Raw genomic sequence first — 19182 nt, forward strand, 5'->3', positions numbered from 1 at the left:
GGGGGGGAGAAACGGCACTGATAAGAAAGAGAGGCAGCAGGTGAGACTCAAGATGTGCAGAACATCTGATGTCATCTATTACTAGTACCAATGCTGGTAATTTTTTAGGTCAAGTGACAGTATCGTATCAGAACTCAACAGTACTTCACAAATTTCTTTCTTCCACCCGCTGACCTATCTTCATGATTTCTTTTCTTACCCATCATCAACCTATCATCTCAATTTTCTTTTTCACACCCTGTCAACCTGTCTGCACAATTTTCTTCTCATTTCCTTTCTCTTCTTTATTTCAGTGACCAAGTGCTACACTATTGGAGGCGTGGATCCCAGACAGCGAAAGAACTATACGGATGCCATGACAGTTTGTAATCAGCTAAATTTTAAATCACGACTGGCTTCAATTCACAACCCCGTGGAACAAAGTAAATGATATTCCTCAAGTTTATTTACTTATTCTGTTTTCCAGTTATTATATAAATCTGTTTGTCTTCCTCTTTTTCTTTGTTCATCTGTTTTCATGTAATTATATGTTTCTCTTCTTGCTTGAGTATTTAAGTGTGACAATGGAAATTTCAAGATCCTGTGCAAAAGTAGGGAATATCGTGAATGTATGTTTGTCATCCAGTGTGAGTGTTTGATTGCATGACCTCTTGTGTTTGTAGGTGTTTTCTTCAATGACCAAGATATCTATTTACAGGTGTATTTGTCTTTCCTTTATATGAGTACCTTTGAAGTCCGCTTCTGTGATGAAAGTCAAATGTTAATGTAGTTTGCATCTGTGACAAAAATCAAATTTTAACTCACTGGAGGCTGGGTCTTTTACAGGTCTACAGGCACTGGAGACTGGTATTTTGGGGGGGTATTTCAATATTTAAAAAAACACTCTTCCCAAAGACATACAGTCACCTTTTTTACACCTATAACAGATCAAGACTTGCCTAATAGGACACACAAAAACAGAAAGGCAATATCTTTTATAGTTTTTTAGAATTTGAAAGCCTAGTCTAGATCTAAGACATTCTCCATCAGAAACAGTGCTTTGATGCTCCTTTACATTGAAATCAGGATCCCCATAGTCTGAAATATCATAATCAGAATTTTGTGAACCGTCTAAGTCGTCAAACACTTGAAAAATGCTTGTTTTTCGTGCTGCCAAATAGGTGGTTAGTGGGTTCTTTGGTGTGGTTTGCTCCTTCTTTCCTATCTTTGCGTTTGTTACTTTATTGTACCACCTCATCTTCAGCACTTATATGATCTAATTGTGTTGCAAGTGCTGTAAAACTCTTACTAAAACTAAACGTTCTGCCAACATACTGACAAAGGGATGCACGAACAGACATCAGTCAGAGAAACGAAAGTAGGGCCTCAGTGTGACTAACTTTCCTTACAGCTTGATAACTCAAAAAGTTTCCATTTATTCTGGTGAAACTTCACATGAAACGAAACAAAAGTCATCTGCACGGTAAGAGACGGTTCACGCAGCATTTGGGAGCAAACTTTACCTAGAAAAAAAAAGCGAAACTTGTGCTCGCAGGGGGTGCGTGAATCGCCTCTCTGGAAAATATTGGTGCTCGGAAATACTGCGTGAAACATCTCCAGTGAGTTAATGTAGTTTGCGTCTATGATGAAAATCAAATGTAGTCCATATAAACGATTTGGAAAAAGCCCTGGTGCAGTGACTAAAGTCATTTTCCGAGACAATATAAATTTTTCTGTCAACAAATCTGTACAAAATGTTGGAAAATGATGTCAGGGAAGTTTATGATGTACTATAGGTTTTTATTCGGTGATCCCACAGGAAAAGCAGACAATTCCCGTTTGGTGCTAGTCATATATCTCTTTCTTACAGATGTAGCAAAGATTGTCTATTTGAAAAAAACAAAGACATGGAAGCATGCTGTAAAGGGAAGAATATTTTTCTGTTAATACCACTATCCTTTTCGTTCTCCTTTGTGGGCTATAAGCTAGAAGCTTTCTTTTACCCAACACACTGTTGTTTATGAAAAATATTGTTTCATAACAAATGTTGTTATCAAAGCTACAGTCTGCAATAAAAATGAAAAATCTGGATATAATTATATTTTTACCAGTTTAATAACCTCTTGGGTTGAAAAGGTTTCAACATCTCAGCATAAAGATGAAGACATGTCTTACCCGTGTTTGAATAAAAATGATGTCATTTACACCCAAAGGAAAGAACCTAACCTCACACCACAGTGTCAGAACATTCTGCTGCTCCAGGGAATGAATACATACATTAGTAACATCAGTTCTGCCAAATATGACGAAGACTTTGATAAATACGAGTTGAGTTTTAAGGGTAGTAAAGACGTTCTATTTTTGCTTCTTTACCTTACACGCTCCTCCTACCCAGAATTCGTCACAATCCTGTTGGCTAACTCGGGCAGTCGTGCACCATCTTGGATTGGTTTCAATGACCGAAGACGTAATGACCAGTTTGCTTGGGTGGACAACTCCCAGGTAGACTTCACAGCCTGGGGCTACAAACAACCAGACGAGAATAAAAATGACAAGAGACTGATTGCCAGGGTGAGTCAGACTTAGGCTGTCTCTGAAAACTGTACAAATGAAAGCCCATGCTCAAGACTCATTTATTTAATTCTTTGTTGTAGTGTGTTAGTAAGAGCTGATAAGTTTTGTTTTCACTTATGTCCTTACGTGTATATTATTAATGTTTGGTTGGAAAAGTTTTTCTTTATGTGGTTGAACTGTTTTTATGTTATATTTTGTGTGAATAACGCATCATGCTCAGAGATCATGTTATAGATGAAAAGCAGTGAGATAGAGCACTACATAAATCTGTTAGGTTCCATGGAACAGAGCACAAACTTTTTTATACACATTGCACTTCCCATCTACCTGCTTCTTCGCCTAAGAGACAATTGTGGGTCTTGTGGGACTGAGCTCTGAGCCAGTGCAATAACCTCATCTGCACTACATGCTCATTTTAGACTTCCTGAATAAGGAAGGCCGCCATCGTTTTTTTAAACATAAATTCTAAACTGGTTTTGGTTTTTGTTTCTTATCAAAAAAATTTTTTTTTTAATGTTGGTGTTTTTAACGCCTCCATCGACACAACTTACATCATTTAGGAGGAGGGCTTCTCTGGCTGAGGAGGATACAATATGTCAACAAGAAGACTGAGATACTTGACAAAAAAAGTTTCCCCACTTTGGAATAATAATGATAAATAATAATAAATAGCATTTGTGAAGCATGCTGACAAAATGAGTTACTTCTCGGATTCAAACCTTAAGGATATAGATACATCAAGCTTGTAGGTGAAGTTTTTACAGTTTATAAGTATGAAGTAATAAAAGGCATGTTATAGTTAAATAATATGGCATCAAAAGAAAATCTACAAATTTGACCTCGGTGTGTTGATTTTTGCACAATATTTCCGTTTGTGGATTGCAAGAAGTAACTCATTTTGTCAGCACACCTCACATTTGTATAGCGCATACCCCCGCTCAACAGCAAGCTCTATTCGCTTTACTCTATATTATTACCCCAGCAGACCATAGAACACTCCGAAACATTCTCAGCTTCCCGGGAAGCATATAGTGCAAGCAGCTGATAAAGCACTCAAACACGTAACAATCTGACAAGACCTTTCGCCGTCTGTAGCCAGGTAGGCCTACCCATTCCCACCTGGGTGAAGTGAGGAAAATTCGTGTAAAGTGCCTTTCCCAAGGACACAACGTCGGGCCCCTGACGGGATTTGAACCCACGACCTTACGATTGCGAGTCCCAGAGCCTAATCACTAGGCCACTGATGCCACAATCAAATCAGGTCTTCAGTGTGCAGTACAAAGTGCCTGACCGCTACACCACAGACACTGGTTATAAAATTGCCCATCAACCTTTTTGAAATTTTACCGAATATTGTCCCCCTGGTTCAAGTGATGACATGCAAAGTTTTGATAAAAATTTATTGAAAAATGTTGAAAATGTTGCACTTTGATACACTTTGATACACTAATCCGTTCTTGGCAACAGGTAGCTGTTATCATACCAACGAGCAATAAGGTTAAACCTATGTTACTTTTATGCATCAGCTGTTTTCCTTCCATACTTATTCCTTTATTGTATATTTACTCTTTATATTCAGTTTACTTTTAAGAGCTACTATGCTATAGGCAATTTTCACTTTTATATGGTAATTTCGAAGGGACAGCCAGATGTACTGACCATATCTGATATGACATGACCATTTGGGTTGAGGGCCTCAAACCTCCCCAAACAACCCACATCTAAAAAATTGCCATTAGAGATTCAAACCAAGGCCATCTGCACTACCAATAGAGCTATAACCATCAGTAGATCTAGTCTCCTTCCTGCACAAAGACTTATTGTGTATAGTAGGGCATTGAACCAACAAATAGACAAGAAACAATTCACTGACCATCCCCAGAGAGACTGTGTGGATATGGAAATGAGTGCCCGCACTGCTGGATGGTGGAATGACAAGAGATGTACGGACAGATATTCCTTTGTTTGTGAGACGGCTAAAGGTGAGGAGAAAACTACCAAAATTTGATGAAGATTTGTTTTTTTTTATGTGAAGCAGCGTGGTGAAATCAGGTGCTCGTCAAAACAAGGAAATTTTTAAAAATTGTATTTTGGGGGGGGCTGGACACTTTCTATGTCCTTTTAAAAACACATTTTTGTGTGGATGTTACAGAAAAATGTTGATTAACGGCAATTTTTAATAGCATTTCTTGTTTCCACAGACACTCAAGCTTTGGAAATCACCAAACTTTGGCAGCCAATTAATCGCTAATTTTGCTCTTCACACAAGGCGACCCCCCACCTCCTTCAATCGCAAAATCTCTACTTCTATTCCAGATATAAGGGTACTTCTCTTCTTCTTCTTCTTCTCGATCGCATCACACTTGAAGTCTGGTATCTGTCATAAATTGGGCCGTCCTGCTCAGTTCATCTGGCGGCCCGTATAGCTTCTCTTGTAGCGTCAGTGGGGTTGGCCACATTTCCTGTCTCAGGGCCCTGTGTGTCTTGCAGTGCTGAAGGATGTGTTCAACAGTTTGGTCTGCCTGTCCACACTGGCATTTTGGTGATTGTACTAGTTTAAAACATTTGTACATAATATGTTGTCTCAGTCTTGTGCGTTGTGTCTTTAGTCTGAAGATAATCACTTGTTCTTGGCGGGACAGCTCATGGTAGTTATCTGGTGTCTGAGGTGCTTTAAATAGTGTATTTATAATAGTTTTTATTTCTGTGTAGTTAACGCTGTTGTCTGGTTGCTCTTTTTGTGCTCCTAGTTTGGCCATCCTGTCTGCCTGCTCATTTCCCAAGACACCACAGTGTGATGGAATCCACTGCAGCATGATCCTCAGACATGGGATGTCTTCAATTTCTTTTCGTAGCCTCGGTAGTTTGCCGGAAGTGATTACCTGCTGTACTGACATGGCATCTGTTAGGAATACTACTTGGCTCTGGGGGTTTACCACATTCTTGATGATGTTTGCTGCATGTATTAGAGCCTCCGTCTCTGCCCTGTAGTTTGTACAATGTCGCCCTGTTGGGACTGCCTCTGCTTGTCGTCGTCCATTTGGGAACTGTACATACACTCCGGCTCCTCCTCTTTTCACAGCATCAGTGGCAGATCCGTCTGTATAGATCCTTATCCATGCTTCTCGTGAGTATCTTTCTTCAAGCATGGACAGGGTGAGGGACTTCTTGCTCAGGTCGCTGTGGTCATCTTTTGTGGTGAACATAGGAATGGACGTGTGTATAATTATGTTTGTGTTTTTCTTTTCCCATGATGGTGCCTCTGGGGTGTGGTTCAGCATGTTCACGGTGGCTGGTAGATGGTCCTGTAGGGATCTTTGGATGCTTTCTTTGATGAAGTTGGATCTTTTGAGTCTTGCGGTGTTTGATCTGGCTGTTCTTGTGTGCAGTATATGATCCTCCATAGCTGTGGCCTTGGTGTACTGTATGAGGGCCTTGCAGGGCCACTATAGATGTTGTTTGTTCCATATAAGGGTACTTTTTTCACCAAATAAAAACACATGAGCAAGTTTTAAGACAATATGATAACTCTATACGCTCACAAATTTACGAGCACCTGATTCCACCCCGTCGCGACACATACGCTTTTTGTTAAAAGTTAAAGTCCATTTTTTTTTTCTCACAACACCATATGTTCTTCTCCACCCCCTCCCCCTCCTTTAAAAAAAATTGGGGGCAAACAGTTCCTGTCTACGCTGCGGAAACAGTAAACGCAACAGGATGCAAGGCAGGCTATCAGCGGTTCCGTAACAGTTGTTACCGCTATGACAAAGATCTCTATACCTGGAATCAAGCAGAGCAGCTGTGCAAATTAGAGGGCTCGCATCTTGTCAGCGTTATTGATAGGTATGTAAGCTGTTGAAGAAGAGAGAGAGGCGGAGAAATCGAAAGGAAAAGAGAGAAAGGGGAAGAGAGAGAGAGAGAGAGAGAGAGAGAGAGAGAGAGAGAGAGAGAGAGAGAGAGAGAGAGAAAGGGGGGGTGGGGAGGGGATAGAAAGAAGTGGAAGAGGATTTAAATGAGAGGGGGGGAGAGAGAGAGAGAGAGAGAGAAAGAGAGAGAGAGAGAGAGACAGAGACAGAGACAGAGACAGAGACTGAGAGAAATGGAGAAAGAAAGAAAAGTCTAAGGTGTAAGAAAGAGAGATTGAGAAGAGGAAGAAAAAGGAAGAGTTAACAAATTAAGATACGATCAGATAAGAGGGGTGAGGGTATTAATCCTTCATTGAAAGAAAATTACTTTGTGCTTTTGTAAGCTTTAGAGACACAGATTTTTGAACATACTATTACATAACATCACAACAGCCCGTCACAATGTTTCCTACACTCTCTCTGCCTCTCTGCCTCTGTCTTTGTGCCTGATTTTCTGTCTCTGTCTGTTTGTGTATGTGTGTGTGTGCATGTGTTTCTCTCTCTCTCTCTCTCTCTCTCTCTCTCTCTCTCTCTCTCTCTCTCTCTCTCTCTCTCTCTCTCTCTCTCTCTCTCTCTCTCTCTCTCTTTCTCTCTCTCTCTCTCTCTCTCTTTCTCTCTCTCTCTCTCTCTCTCTCTCTCTCTCTCTCTCTCTCTCTCTCTCTCTCTGTCCCCCCCCCCCTTTTATTTCTCTCTTTTTTTATCACTATCTTTCTCAATCTCTCTCTCTCTTTCTCTTTCTGAACCAGAAAGATAGAGGTAGGAACGTATAGAACAATGAATGAGAGATGGATGGATAAATTAAATTGGTCAGAGGAACACCGCCTTTACATGTGGAACTGTTAACTGTTAAAGGGAGGCACAAATTGAGTGCCGCTTGGATTAGGCCTGACAAAGCAAAAATTAAAGTTGATAAACCATCCATGAGTCCATATTTGTTTGTTTAGTATTGGGTTTTACAGCGCTCGCTACTGCATAAGGTCATATGAGCGCGCGAAACACAAGTTAGTTTTGTTCTCACTAGTTCACTGTACAGCTGGCTCGGGTCAGTAGTTAAATCTTAAAATGTTAAAATGTTTAAAAAATCAGTGTAAATATATATATATATATATATTTTCAATCTAAAACAATTTTTATAGTTAACACAAAAATTTTAAATAGTACAATTCTCTTTACAATTTGCCATAAAAGCCAATGGCCTTCATAAAATTCAAAATTCTGCTGGGACCAATAAAGGAAAAAATGTCTTGCAATTTCTTGCATTTATGATATTTCCTTTGGGTCTCTCCAAAGTCCAGACATTCGGTTAAGATGTGTCTAATGGTAAAATCTGTGTCGCATCCGACACAGAATGGCTTCTCATCTCCATGTAGGAGGTATTTGTGGGTCAGGGCCGTGTGTCCGATGCGCAGTCAAGTAAAAATGACTTCGTCTCTTCTGGAGAGGTCCGAAGGATTTCGCTGTTCCAGTTAGAGTATTATAATATACAGTTTATTATTTTTCTGTTTTTCCCAGTAGCTCTCCCACAGACTGGAGGAGTACTTTTTGACTTTATTTCTAAAATCAGTCTGTGGGAGAGTCCATATTTGATTGGCATCTGTGTGTCTTCATTTCCTTTCTCAGATTTGAAGAAGACTTCATTGAACTTCTGACCCTAGGAGCTGCCCCTGATCTTCAGATGTGGCTAGGTTTGAAATACGACCTGGTAAGTCAAAGAAAAAAAAGAAACATTTCTACACCCTCTCCTTTTGGTTTATTTCACAATCCTCTCTCTTGCCAGTAAACTGTGGGTGGTTGGCAGGTGCTCTGGTTTGGTTTGCTCCTTCCTTCTTGTCAAACGTCTGTTTTCCTTACCTGTCCTCCTATTTTTTTTGTTTTTGAGTTCGTTACTCTCTTGTAACACTTCTAATCTTCGGCATGTATATAAACTGTGTTGCAAGTGCAATAAAACTCTATGACCCTGGAGGGAACTCCTTTGCATGCTACTTTTACTCAATTACACACCAAACTGCCGCCTCACCATCCTACTGCATAAATCAAGCAGTCCTATAATGTAAGGCCACAGCTACTTGGATTTGCAGTTTACAAGGACTCCTAAACTTCGGAAGTCATGAAACTTTGATAGCCATTTTGTTGTAAACTTTCCCTCTTGACACCAGACAAGCCCTACTCCTTCTATCACAAATATCTCTGTTTCTACTCAAGATACATGTAGATGTGTATTTTTGTCATCAAAAGCAAGACAAAGTAACAATCTCTAATATAATATCAATAACTCCAAGTGCCCAAAAATCGAAGAGCTTCGGATTCCATTGCATCTTAACACAATTGTTTTTTTATTCCTTCATGCTTTTTTGATTAACTTATTGATTCAACTATTTGTTTTTCTCTTTTCTAAAACATAACATGAATCATTCCTTGTGCCCTTCCCTCTCTCCTCCTCCCCATCTACCCCCCTTTCAAACCCCCTCCCCCTCCTCCCCCTCTCCCCATCTGCTTTCCCTCCCCCTTCCACCCTCTCTTCGCATCCACCCTCAAACCCTTCTCCCCCCCCCCTCCTCTCCCAATCTGAATCCTCCTTCTCCCACCTCCCCCACCTCCCACCTCCCCCTATTTCCCAGGCTTCGGAAGCGTACACATGGTCTGACACATGGCCTGTTACCTTCACCAACTGGGGCAAGGGTGAGCCCAACCGCCTGGCCAACGAGGGTTGTGTGAGTCACACAGTGGATGGCCAGTGGCAGGATGTGCCTTGTCAGATGCAACTGTCCTTCATCTGTGAACAGAGTCTCGGTACGTTGTCCAACAGGGAGGTCTTTTCACTTTGTTCAAAATTTTGTTTCGCTATTTTGATGTCTTTGACCCATATTTATTCTCAACTGAAACACCAATTTTTTGAAAATATTAATGGACTTTATCGGATAATTTGTGAGGCAGCATGGTGAAATCAGGCACTCGTCAAATTAATCTTAGTGAAGAAACTGGCATTTTTCTGCAGGTTTGTGAATTCTTATCAATTTTTTTTTTTGGCTCAACACCTTTCATGCCCATTGAAAAACTCATTTCAGTGTGGATTTTTCTGAAAAACGTTGATTAAAGGCACAAAAAAAGTAAATTTTCAGTTACCACGGACTCTTAAGCTAAGGAAATAACTAATCTTTGGCGGCCATTTTCTCACTTATTTTACTTCTGAAAACAAGCGACCCCCACCTCCTTCTTTTGCAAATATCTCAACTTGTTTTCAAGATAAATGGATATTGTTTTCATAGAAATAAAGACAAGTGAACAAGCTTTAAGATGATACCAATAACTCTACATGCCCAAAAATAGACGAGAGCCTGATTCCACCATGATGCCTCACATTTGCTTTTTGTAAAGAATCTATCCTATGTTTGTAAAGAATCTATCCTGTGTTATCCCAAATGTTTCAATATATTGTCATTGTCCAAGCAAAATCTCATAATTCAGAGTTGTGCTAAAATGCAACTAGCCTTCATTTCTTTTGGTGATACAATATCTTTTGGTGAAACCAACACAAAAATGCACTGGCAATCACAAAAGAAACGTGCATGGCAAGTTTTATCACTAGTAGATTATAAATAGACTTATGGTTAAACAGTTTTTCCCATTTATCCCAAAAGTAGCAAAAATGAGATGTGTCATTTTGTTAGCACAGTGATGATATGCTTATTAGTACTACTGTAATTAGAAAAAGAAAACAAAAGTAATTTGCTATCTGCAGAGTTGCCTATTTAGACTTAGCTCTGTCTCGTTACTGATGGACGTTTAAAATTCGAAGGTCCCATCTCTAAAATAACCTGAACGTTGAAATGGTTGCTGAACCCATGTCATCAGCAATTACCCCCCCCCCCCCCTTTTATGCCATGTCACTGCTTATTCCCAATCCAGTTCCAGCTACAGTAAATAGAAAAAGAAAAATAATTTTATAATATGCAAAGTTGCCTTCTCAGCTCTGTCTCATTACTCACCCCACAAAGTCTCCCTTATTCATTTCATATCACCGCGTATTCCCAATCCAGTTCCAGCTACAGTAAATAGAAAAAGAAAAATAATTTTATAATATGCAAAGTTGCCTTCTCAGCTCTGTCTCATTACTCACCCCACACCGTCTCCCTTATTCATTTCATATCACCGCGTATTCCCAATCCAGTTCCAGCTACAGTAAATAGAAAAAGAAAAATAATTTTATAATATGCAAAGTTGCCTTCTCAGCTCTGTCTCATTACTCACCCCACAAAGTCTCCCTTATTCATTTCATATCACCGCATATTCCCAATCCAGTTCCGGCTCCCACCAAAAGGCCCCCACCGCCCGCCAAATGCCCGCGTGGATGGGTGGGCACAAACGACAGCCCTTACTGCTACAAGCTGGAGAGGACCAATCTAAAGAGCTGGTCAGCGGCTAGCTATGCCTGTAACATCTTAGGCGGTCATCTGGCCAGTGTGCACACAGACTCCGAGGCCCGCTTCTTGACCAATCAGATCGCTCGTGGGCGATTGGATACCTGGATTGGCATCTCCAAAGGACAGGGAAGTGAGTGACGTGCTGTGAGGGTTTTTGAGATATCTGTATTTGTTTGCCCAAGTGTTGGTCTGGGTTTTGATTTTGGTTTTTTTGTTTGATTAGTCTGCATATCTTTCATCATAGGACATTATGGCCATTTGTTTATTTAACCATGTATATATAATGTTTAGAAAAGTCTGAAATGTGTGTCAGATCTCATTTGTTTTCACACACACACACACACACACACACACACACACACACACACACACACACACAAACACACACACACACGAACACCACACCACACACACGAACACCACACCACACACACGAACACACACACAGGTGCACCTGGTTTCTTGCAGCTCCAAAAAGTCTTAATGTTATTTATCTTTTTCTTGATGTCTTTTTGTCTGTTCTTTAATAGTATTATCCATCTGTCTTGGATCTGTCTGTCCCTTTATCTTTGTCTGCCTTTTGATCTGTGTCAGCACACTTGTATTTTTCTGTCAGTTTATTTATCTGGGGTTTCTATTCATCTTTCTGCGAGTAGTATTTTCATGTAAGACAAAGAGGTAGAGTGTGTATTTGTGTTTGTGAGTGTGTTTATATGTGTTTGCAAGCAAAAGTGTGTTTGTGAAAGAGAGTCTGTATGTGGCTCAAGAGAGAATATAAAGATTGAGGGGCAGATGGAGAGAGCAAGCAGATTTGCCACCACTGGTACTGTGTGATTCAACGGTCTTGTTCAGTTAGACATTACATGCTTATCTGAGGAATGTGGTAGAAATATGAAGATCTTAAGCTTGAAGTACAGTCGAACCTGCCCTGACGGCCACCTCTATAAGACGGCCACCTGTACAAACGGCCACTTTCCATTTCCCCCATTGAGTTTTTTCTGTATAATTTAACTGTGTAAAACGGGCACCCGTCCAACGCGGCCGCGGCCACCATATTTTAACACACAACCCCTATCACACTAAGCAATAACACCTGTCTTAGACGGCCTCCTTAGTGACTCCATTACGTTTTGTCATTAATTGTGCATTGACCCCTGGTGTTGTGGGTGAGCCGTTATAATCTAATCACTTGTCGTTGTTGTTAGGTAGTCCCTCCAACCGATCATGTTGCAAAGGCCCCTCCCACAGTTGACCAATAGGTACCAATTTCCAGCTGCTGGTGAGGGAAGTGCGTTATCCCTCATAACCCATAAGCCCCACCCAGAACTCGTACACAAATCGTAAATGAGATAAGTGGTCACTGTTTACCCAGTCTGTAACAAAGTAACAATGGACGTCAACATGGACTTGTGACAGAAGCGTCGCTCGTTCTTCGAGTGGTGGCGACCCATTTGTTTGTTTTACCATAGCACTCGGTCCTCCTTGTCTGACACATTTCGTTTTATTGTCACCCTTGCACAAAATCAGCAACAAAATAAAAATAACAAACAAAATACAAACCAACAACAACTATAACAAAAACAACAATAATGCGGCTACTTTCAATTGGGAATGGGGTTTGTTTTCTTCATCTTGATCAGTCCTGCCTAAGACGGCCACCTGTCTTATACGGCCACTTTTCTCCTTGACAATGGGTGGCCGTCTTACACTGTTTGACTGTAGTTAATTTCTGCTACATTCCTGAGGAATGCAGAAGACAATATATAGAGATAACCACATTGACATACTATGTTTTTCGATTAAATGGAATTAGGCTCAAACCAATTTTTTAGCAAATAGAGTTATTGGTATAACCTTTAAACTTGTTCATCTATTTTGCTGTTGGTGAAAATGATACCAATTTATGGTTAATAGAACTTGAGATATTTGCAATTGAAGTAGATAAGGGTGGCCTGGTGTCAAAGGCAAAATTAGCAAGAAAATGGTTGCCAGAATTTTGTCAATTCCAAAGCTTGAGAGTCCTTGGAAACTGAAAATTACATGTGCTGTGCCTTTAATCAACGTTTTCAATAAAACCCACAATGAAATTTGTTCTTAAATAGACATGAAAGGTAATAAGCAAAAAAAACTTCAAAACAATACGAAAAAAATTTGTTAAACTGGCGGGGAAAAAAATGCTTACATTTTGGATTTCATTATTTTGACAAGCGCCTGATTTCCCCATGCCTCACATATAGAGATTATCCCACTGATGACTTATGAACTCAAACTTCCATCCCCAGCTGGTTTCTCTTGGAGTGATGGGACAGCTCTGAATTATTTGTACTGGTCACAAGGAGAACCCAGTGACACAGACAGCACCATGCACCAAGACTGTGTTGTGGTCAGTGGCACACCTTGAGAGGGGGGGGGGGGAGGAGTGGGGGTTAGAACTGGGATCTGGGGGGAAGGGGGATGGAGGTTTGCTTCTTCCTCTTCATAATAATAGTTTTAAAAAATAATAATTGCATTTATATAGCGCATATCCATGCTCTATGCGCTTTACAACTATTATTACCCGAGCAGACTCTCTGAGAACACTCAGAAACATTTTCAGCTTCTGCGGAAACATACGGTGCAAGCTGCGGATTTCATCAAAGAAGACATCTGAAACAAACACCTGCAATTATGATTTGGGTAGCATGGCAGGGAGGGGAGGAAGGGGAGGTCAGAGTGGGAAGAATTTCTGGCAAAAGAGCTGATTTTGCTTTTAACAGAATCAGTGTCTTTGTCATCTTCATTATCATTATCATGCTTCTGAATTTGATCTTTTGTATCAAAAGATCTATGAATGCAATCATCACTGCCGTTATATTTAGTATCATTTACGTTTTTGCTGTTGTTCTTGCTGCTGCTTGTGACGACTACACTGAAAGTGTGTAAGCTGGTCAAATAATTTATTACTATAGCATCACTCGTGTCACAACAGGGGGGAATCAGGTGCCTGTCAGTTTTTGGACATGTAGAGTTATTGGTATCTTTTTAAAGCTTATTCATTTGTCTTCCTTTTGGGGAAAAAAATATCGCTCTCGTCAATTTTTGGGCATGTGGAGTTATTGGTATTATCTTATAGCTTGTTCATTTGTCTTCCTTTTGGTGAAAAAAAATATCGCTCTCGTCAGTTTTTGGGCATGTGGAGTTATTAGTATTATCTTATAGCTTGTTCATTTGTCTTGCTTTGGATGAAAAAAAATACCCAATTATAACAAATAGAAATCAAGAAATTTGCAAATGAAAGAGAAGGGGAGTTACTTGGTTTCAGAGGAAAAATTAATGAGAAAAAGGCCGCCAAAGATAAGTTATTTAATTTAACTTGAGAGTCCTCGGGAAATAAAAATTTTCATTTTTTGTACCTTTAATTTATATTTTTCAGTAAAATCCACACCAGAATGTGTTCTTTAATGCGTACGAAAGGTGTTTAGCGAAAGAAAAAAAATTCAATAAAAATTCTGCTACCTTGTCAGTTTCTTCACTTTGATTATTTTGACGAATGCCTGATTTCACCACGCTGCCTCACATACATTATGAATAGAAGTCGAGATATTTGCGATTGAAGGAGATGGTTGTAGCCTGGTTTCAAAAGTAAAATTAGGGAGAAAATGGCTGCCTAAGTTTGATGATTTTCAAAGCTTGACACTCCTTAGAAACTTCAAATTTATATTCTTGTGCCTTTAATGAACATTTTTCAATAAAATCCAAACAGGAATTTGTTTTTAAACGGACATTAAAGGTGTTGAGTCTTTTTTTTTTTTAAAGTTCATAAAAAATTGGCTAACAGACAGAAAAATAACAATTTCTTCAATTTCATTATTTTGACAAGTGCCTGATTTCACCTCGATGCCTCACCTTTATAACATTTAATCTGTGAACATAACCATCATTGCTGTTATATTAAAAATCATATACATTGTTGTTGTTGTTCTTGCTACGACTTGAGACTGCTACGCTGAAAGTGTACGTTAGCTGCTCAAATAGGCTACTATAGCACCCTTTATTGGTACTCATTTCTTCTCTACTATGTGTCACAGGCGAGCAGACGTGATGGATCCTGGAGAGACACTGACTGTTTTGACCAGCATGCCTATATGTGCAAGAAAACACTGTGTGAGTCCTGAAGTACACTTTTACTGTTACTCCTTAAACATCTCCTTTCATAAATCTTGTCCTCAATTTTTTTTTCTGCTGTTTTCTCTGCTGTAATATTTATGTTTTGTTTTTTGTAATCATCACACTTTTCCACCTCTTCTCCTTTTTTATGATAAGACCTTCATCTCTTTCTCTCCATCTCCTTTTTACTGACCTTTTTCTTTACAATGGCCTTTAAGTGTGAGGTCCACCTCCATGAACGAAAGAGAACAGATTGAGAAAAATCTTTCCCAAGCTCAGCTGAGATGGAGTTACTCATGTTATGGAAATTAGTTGTTACATTCAGATAAAGATCCCTTTTAAAAATAATGTTAATCCGTTTGTGATGCTAAGCACCTTGAGTTCATGCCTCAATGCAAAGAGGTACGGTATGGTAAGGGTTTAACTCCCCTTTCAACATGTTGGACCTCTGAATTAAAAATCCATCCCCAATAGAATTATTGCAAATGACTGGGTACCACACACACACACACACACACACACACACACACAAACACACGCACACACACACACACACGCACACACACAAGCTCTTGCTCAAATCCACACATGAAAACAGAAGCACACCCACCTCCACTTCCCACACACATGCACATAGACACCAAACAAACACACAAAGTACTAAATACATCTTGTGTTACAGTACAAACTCTTTATAACAGTAAAGGTCTATAATAAATTCCTGCATGGGGTTGAAAGATACATCTGACGTGATATATATGTGTATTATTGTCAGCTTTTCTCTTTATATTGAATTTTAATGAGGGTAATATATGATTTAAATTCTATGTAGGCTATTCCTGCATGTTTTTTACCATTCCTGTACAGCCAAGAAAAATGTTTGACTGGGACAATAAAGTATCATCTTACCTTAACGTATCTTATCATGTCTTGTCTTATCCTATCGTATCTATCTTGTTTTATCTTATTTTATCTTATCTTATCTCGTCTTATCTTAAGCAATATCATCTCATCCCATCTCATCTCATCTCTTCCCATCTTATCTCATCCGATCTTATCATATCTTAAGTACATCTTGTGTTACACACCTCTCTCTCTCTCTCTCTCTCTCTCTCACTGTGGTCCTCAGATGGTGGCAGCTCTAGTACAGCCCCAACTGGAATAACCGTGCAGCCAGTTGGTCAAAACACACAGTACGTCCCCCCAGTGACTCAGAATCCACCCGTGACCCAAGGTCCATGGAATCCTGTGACACAAGGTCCACAGAATCCTTGGACCCAAGGTCCACAAAACCCTTGGGCACGCCCCCCAATCACAGCCGGCCCAGCCAATTCAGGCTTAAAGCAGAGCCCTGGAAACTCTGGTAAACATCAACAAGCCATTATTTGTGTGTCTATTGTTTTGTGAAAGTAAACTTTGACCCCCTCGTTCATCGTAAAATGAATTTAAAACATTTTTGTTACCTGACATTACAAACAGCTTACATGTGGCCCCACAGAGAAAGAAGACTCTGTATGTGCATAATAGATCAAGTTCTGAATGAAGAACCCAAGTTTACTTTCACCTCTAATTTTTATTTTTTCTAATCCTTCCTACACTGGCCAGTCCTATCTACTGAAAGTAATGGCATGGAGTAAACATTAATTACATTTCAAAAGTATTGTCTTTCCATATCCGTGTTTGTGAGTTCCAGGTTGCTGTAAGACTTCCCATGCAATTTCAAGAGACATTTGCCGAATTAGTTATGTGGAGATTCATAGTATCAAAGCACCTAAAGAAAGATGGTTCAATCTTCAAAGATGTGTCCTCCACATTCTTAGCACACTAGTATAGACAATCTACTTTTTTTTGTCTTGTCTCTAAGATTTCTAGTCTCATATTTTCAGGCAATGACCAAAAGAGAGTCATAAAGATTGTGTACATAGTAGTACTTTTTAAAAAAAATTAATTAGTGAAGTTTTGTTTGAGATTTTCCTTTATTCCTCTGTGCTCAAAAACTCATTATATCTTCTGTCTGTTCCCTAAATTTGTTGCTCTTTTCCTAATACCAGTGTGTGGTTAGCATGTGTTCTAAAGTGGTTTGCTTCTCCTTTCCTATCAAACATCTATCATCGTTATCTTCACCTCCTCCTTTGTCTTTAGGATGTTTCCCCTAAGAAGCACCTTTAATCTTTGACACTTGTATGAACTAATTGTGTTGCAAGTGTTATAAACTCTTACTAAAAACTCCTAATTTCATTACACCAGAAGCACTTTGCTAAGCTTCAGCAGAAACCTTTAATTTTCAAGTGAGTATTTTAGAAACCAAAATGCTCACATTCTGCCATCTGTCATTTCTTTAATTATATGACAAAAGCATCACGCCATCAGACTATGGATTTGGTTGGGGCCAAAACCTCCGAATCATAACTGCTCATTGCAGCATTAAAAGTTGTTATTTTCTTCTTAATTCTATGAGAGATTCATCATGTCTTCAGATAACGGACTTGGTGGTGGCCCAGTCGCTGGCATCGTGGTAGGAAGCATCGCTATAGTCGCAATAGCAGCTGTCGTTATCTTTGTGATTCGGCGCCAGACGCAGAATGGTCCATCCAGGAGCCCCCTTGGCTCCCCCTCCAGCGGCTTCGACAACGCCACCTACAGCAGTGCGGGTGGGGACACAGTGAAGCTGTCCACGGACACATGATGAGCTTTGGAGGAGACATCAATAATTGTTGAGTTACATGCACACGTACATACACACATGTATACGTGTGCACACGCACGCAAGCACACAAGCACATGTGAGCACACACCCACACACACACACACACACACACACACACACACACAATGCATAGATGCATACATGGTATACATTGCATTTATTTTGTTTCATTTGATTTTAATGAACATTGGAGTCTACATTCATCATAAAATTACTTCTCACACACACTCACACTCACACACATACACACACATGTGCATACATACATGGTACATAGATATATGCATTGTATATTATATTTATTTTGTTTCGTTTTATTTGATTTTAATGAGCTTTGAAGTAGACATTATTTATGAAATGACATGTTACACTCACACACACACACACACACACACACACACACACACACACACACACACACACGCACATACTATTTTACACATATCATATTATATTATTTAATTAATTTTTTGTCGATTGATTTAGATGGACGTACTGAAGAGAGATATCAGACTATAATTTTATTAACGTCTGTGATGGGTATAGTTCATTTCTTTCTGGTTGCTTTTTGTTAGAACGGGAAGGGAAATGATCAAAAGTGCAATCAATCCAAATTCAAACAATTAACAATGTATTAATGTATAAACTTTAACTCATTATATTTAATTTCTAGGAAATTGTTTTACATTTAAGGAAATTTTGTTGTGCAACTTTTCTGTGATGTTGATAATTTAAAATAATATTTTAAAAATAAAAGTAAAAACTGGTCTCATTTCTTTGTCTGGCCTCCGTGATTTCAGTGAGGTACTGGAAATACTGGTAGTCTTCATCTGCAAAAAGCTGTAAATTATGTTATCAGTATTTCTACTTATTGGGATTTTGCTGAGAAAGTGGTGGAGGAATGGGGGGTTGGGAAGGGTGGGGGTGGGGGTGTTGGAGAGGGCTGAGCTGAAGGGAAGTGGGACATTTTCACTATCATTTCTACAAGTACAAGAACCGCACAAAAAATGCAGAGAGCATTGATAAATTGGTGAGTCTTTGCAATGTATTTAAATTACAAGACAGAAAAAGGAGGAATACTCTTGAGTAAAAGGTAGGCCTAAGCAGTGGGTCCAGCCATAACAGGACTGCTGGGACCGACGAAGTATCCTTGTTATAACCAAATCCTTTTGTAGACGTGGATGAAGTTTACTTACACTGTTACTAATTTTGTACAAATAGGGTCGTTTTTATTACACAGTTTGCCCTCTACCAATTTATCAGTAATTGCTACTTTATTTTCTTATAATATTTTTTTCTCCTAATCTTTATTTTCATATTTCTAGCAACTAATGCTTCATGGACGTTGACTAGACATGATTTGAGATGCATGTGTTGTAATGATAATAACGTAGCCTACTATACATAACTGCATTTACGTAACATTGAACACATAGTCGTGCTTTGC

The 19182-nt window shown here is 39.3% G+C and overlaps 1 protein-coding gene across 1 annotated transcript in view; it reads left to right on the forward strand.

The window, feature by feature from the left end:
- Positions 1-18507, forward strand: part of LOC101855944 (macrophage mannose receptor 1) — a 72969-nt gene extending 54462 nt beyond the window's left edge. The window contains exons 28-38 of the mRNA XM_005097568.3: positions 294-422; positions 2375-2550; positions 4436-4535; positions 6237-6399; positions 8082-8163; positions 9080-9251; positions 10761-11012; positions 13165-13265; positions 14950-15025; positions 16158-16391; positions 17506-18507. Coding sequence (XP_005097625.3) covers positions 294-422; positions 2375-2550; positions 4436-4535; positions 6237-6399; positions 8082-8163; positions 9080-9251; positions 10761-11012; positions 13165-13265; positions 14950-15025; positions 16158-16391; positions 17506-17714 — 1694 coding nt within the window. The 3' untranslated portion in view covers positions 17715-18507. The remainder of the gene's footprint in view (positions 1-293; positions 423-2374; positions 2551-4435; positions 4536-6236; positions 6400-8081; positions 8164-9079; positions 9252-10760; positions 11013-13164; positions 13266-14949; positions 15026-16157; positions 16392-17505) is intronic.
- Positions 18508-19182: the final 675 nt, after the last annotated feature.

The sequence above is a fragment of the Aplysia californica genome, unplaced genomic scaffold (genome assembly GCF_000002075.1).
Source record: "Aplysia californica isolate F4 #8 unplaced genomic scaffold, AplCal3.0 scaffold00157, whole genome shotgun sequence".
Taxonomy (NCBI): domain Eukaryota; kingdom Metazoa; phylum Mollusca; class Gastropoda; order Aplysiida; family Aplysiidae; genus Aplysia; species Aplysia californica.